The 1,848-nt window shown below is 41.0% G+C and overlaps 1 protein-coding gene across 1 annotated transcript; it reads right to left on the bottom strand.

Annotated features, from left to right (window-relative positions):
* Positions 1–1,001: 1,001 nt before the first annotated feature.
* On the bottom strand, positions 1,002–1,358 carry LOC148267357 (uncharacterized). Its single transcript, XM_088216079.1, has one exon. The coding sequence runs from the start codon at positions 1,356–1,358 to the stop codon at positions 1,002–1,004; it is 357 nt and encodes a 118-aa protein (XP_088072205.1).
* Positions 1,359–1,848: the final 490 nt, after the last annotated feature.

The following is a 1,848-nucleotide window of genomic DNA, read 5'->3' as shown; positions in this document are numbered from 1 at the left end:
ATGCTTGAAATCAAGAATATATCACTTTATTGAAACTATTAGACATAAATCATGCAAAACATAAAATACAAACTTCATAATTTTTAATTTTCTAGAAATGCTCCTTAAGATGTTTAAGGAAATATTAAATTTTTTACTGAAACTTTAAAGTTTTCCTACACCCATCTTCTTCTTCTCCTCTCATTCTCTCTCTAGATCACTCCCTCTCTCTCAAAGCTCTTGGAGAATGGAAGAATGAAGTGGAAGTGATGAGGAAAATGGAAGAAAAGGGTCCCTATTTATAGAAAATAAAGATCGTTGGATTTATGCCAAGTGAAAAAATTTGGTGAGGAAGAGAAAGTTGAGTGGAAGATGAGCACCACAATGATGACACAAAAAACAAAGGAAGAATCCTCAACAAGCAGCGATACACTACCTGAGGTGACAATACACCTCCCCAGGCAAACTACGCGCTGCAGGTGCTGGCCAATCCTGCGCGCGCACAGGGCCTACAATGTGTAGGGTGCTGCGCGCAAGCCTACTGCACACAAGCCCATGCGCACAGGCCTACTGCATGGATGGCGCGAGCACAGGGCGCATGATGCCTGGCCCTATCCTTGTGTGATGGGACGCGCATGGACTAGCCTGTCCGCGTGCAATGGGATGCGCGAACAGACTGGCCTCGCGCCCCCCCAGACGAGACGTGCCCACTGTGCGCACATCCAGCACTGGCTATGCGGGCGAGACTTTCCTGCGACCGCTTTCTCGTTGGATTTTCCCCTTTTTTTCCTGTTTTTCTCCTAAAAATTATTTTTATTAAATAAAAAATAATAATAGTAAATAAAATTAAATAAAAATAAAAATAAATAAAATAATAAAACTAGAATAAATTAAAATTACGAATTTAAATTACGAAACAGGATATAAAACTACGAGATAAATATAAATGAGTTCAAGTGGTCTTAAGGCCAGAATAAATAGGGGTTTCGAGGTACAAATTTAGCGCGAGGGTGAGTGTGGTGTTACATCCCCCCCACATTAAAATATTTGGTCCCTAAATTTGTTTCGAATAGATCCAGGAACTTCTCTCTCATCTCACTCTCCAACTCCCACGTCGCCTCTTCTAGAGTGTGGTAGTTCCACTGCACCTTCACCATAGGGATCGTTTTATTGCATAAAACTTTATCAGTCTGATCAAGAATTTTCGTGGAGAGTTTCTCATAAGTCATATCAGCTTGTACTCGCGTCTTATAATGAGGAATTATATAAGAAGGGTCAAGGTGGTACCTTTTGAGCATGGAGACATGGAAAACATCATGTAGACCCGCAAACTTTCGGGACAAAGTAAAGCGATACACTATGGGTCCAATACGCTCCATGATCCAAAAATGTCTCACATAATGGGGGTCAACTTCTCTTTTTACTCGAACTATAATTTTCCCTTCTAGGAGAAAATCTTGAAGAAGACTTGGTCTCCAACAGCGAATTCCAGAGGTCTTCTAGATTATCAGCATAACTCTTCCAGCGACTCTGGGTGATAGTCAAGTTCCTACGGATCATTGCAACCTTTTCAATAGTCTCCTAGATGAATTCTGGTCCCAAATGACGCTGGTTTCCAACTTCGCTCCAGCAAATGGGAGAATGGTAGGGCCTACTGTACAGGACTTCATACAGAGCCATACCAATGCTGGAGTGATAACCGTTATTATAAGAAAAATCACACAAGGAAAGATACTCATACCACTTATTGCAAAAGTTAACGTAAGCACGCAACATATCTTACAACGTCTGGATAGTACGTTTAGACTGACCATCAGTTTGGGGATGATAAGCAGTGCTAAAGTATTCTTAAAAGTTGTCCCAAAAGTG

This window comes from Carica papaya, chromosome 3 (assembly GCF_054855325.1).
Source record: "Carica papaya isolate Zhongbai chromosome 3, ASM5485532v1, whole genome shotgun sequence".
In the NCBI taxonomy this organism is placed as follows: Eukaryota; Viridiplantae; Streptophyta; class Magnoliopsida; order Brassicales; family Caricaceae; genus Carica; species Carica papaya.
Note: the sequence above shows the minus strand (reverse complement) of the source record. Positions and strands in the feature narration are given on the sequence as shown.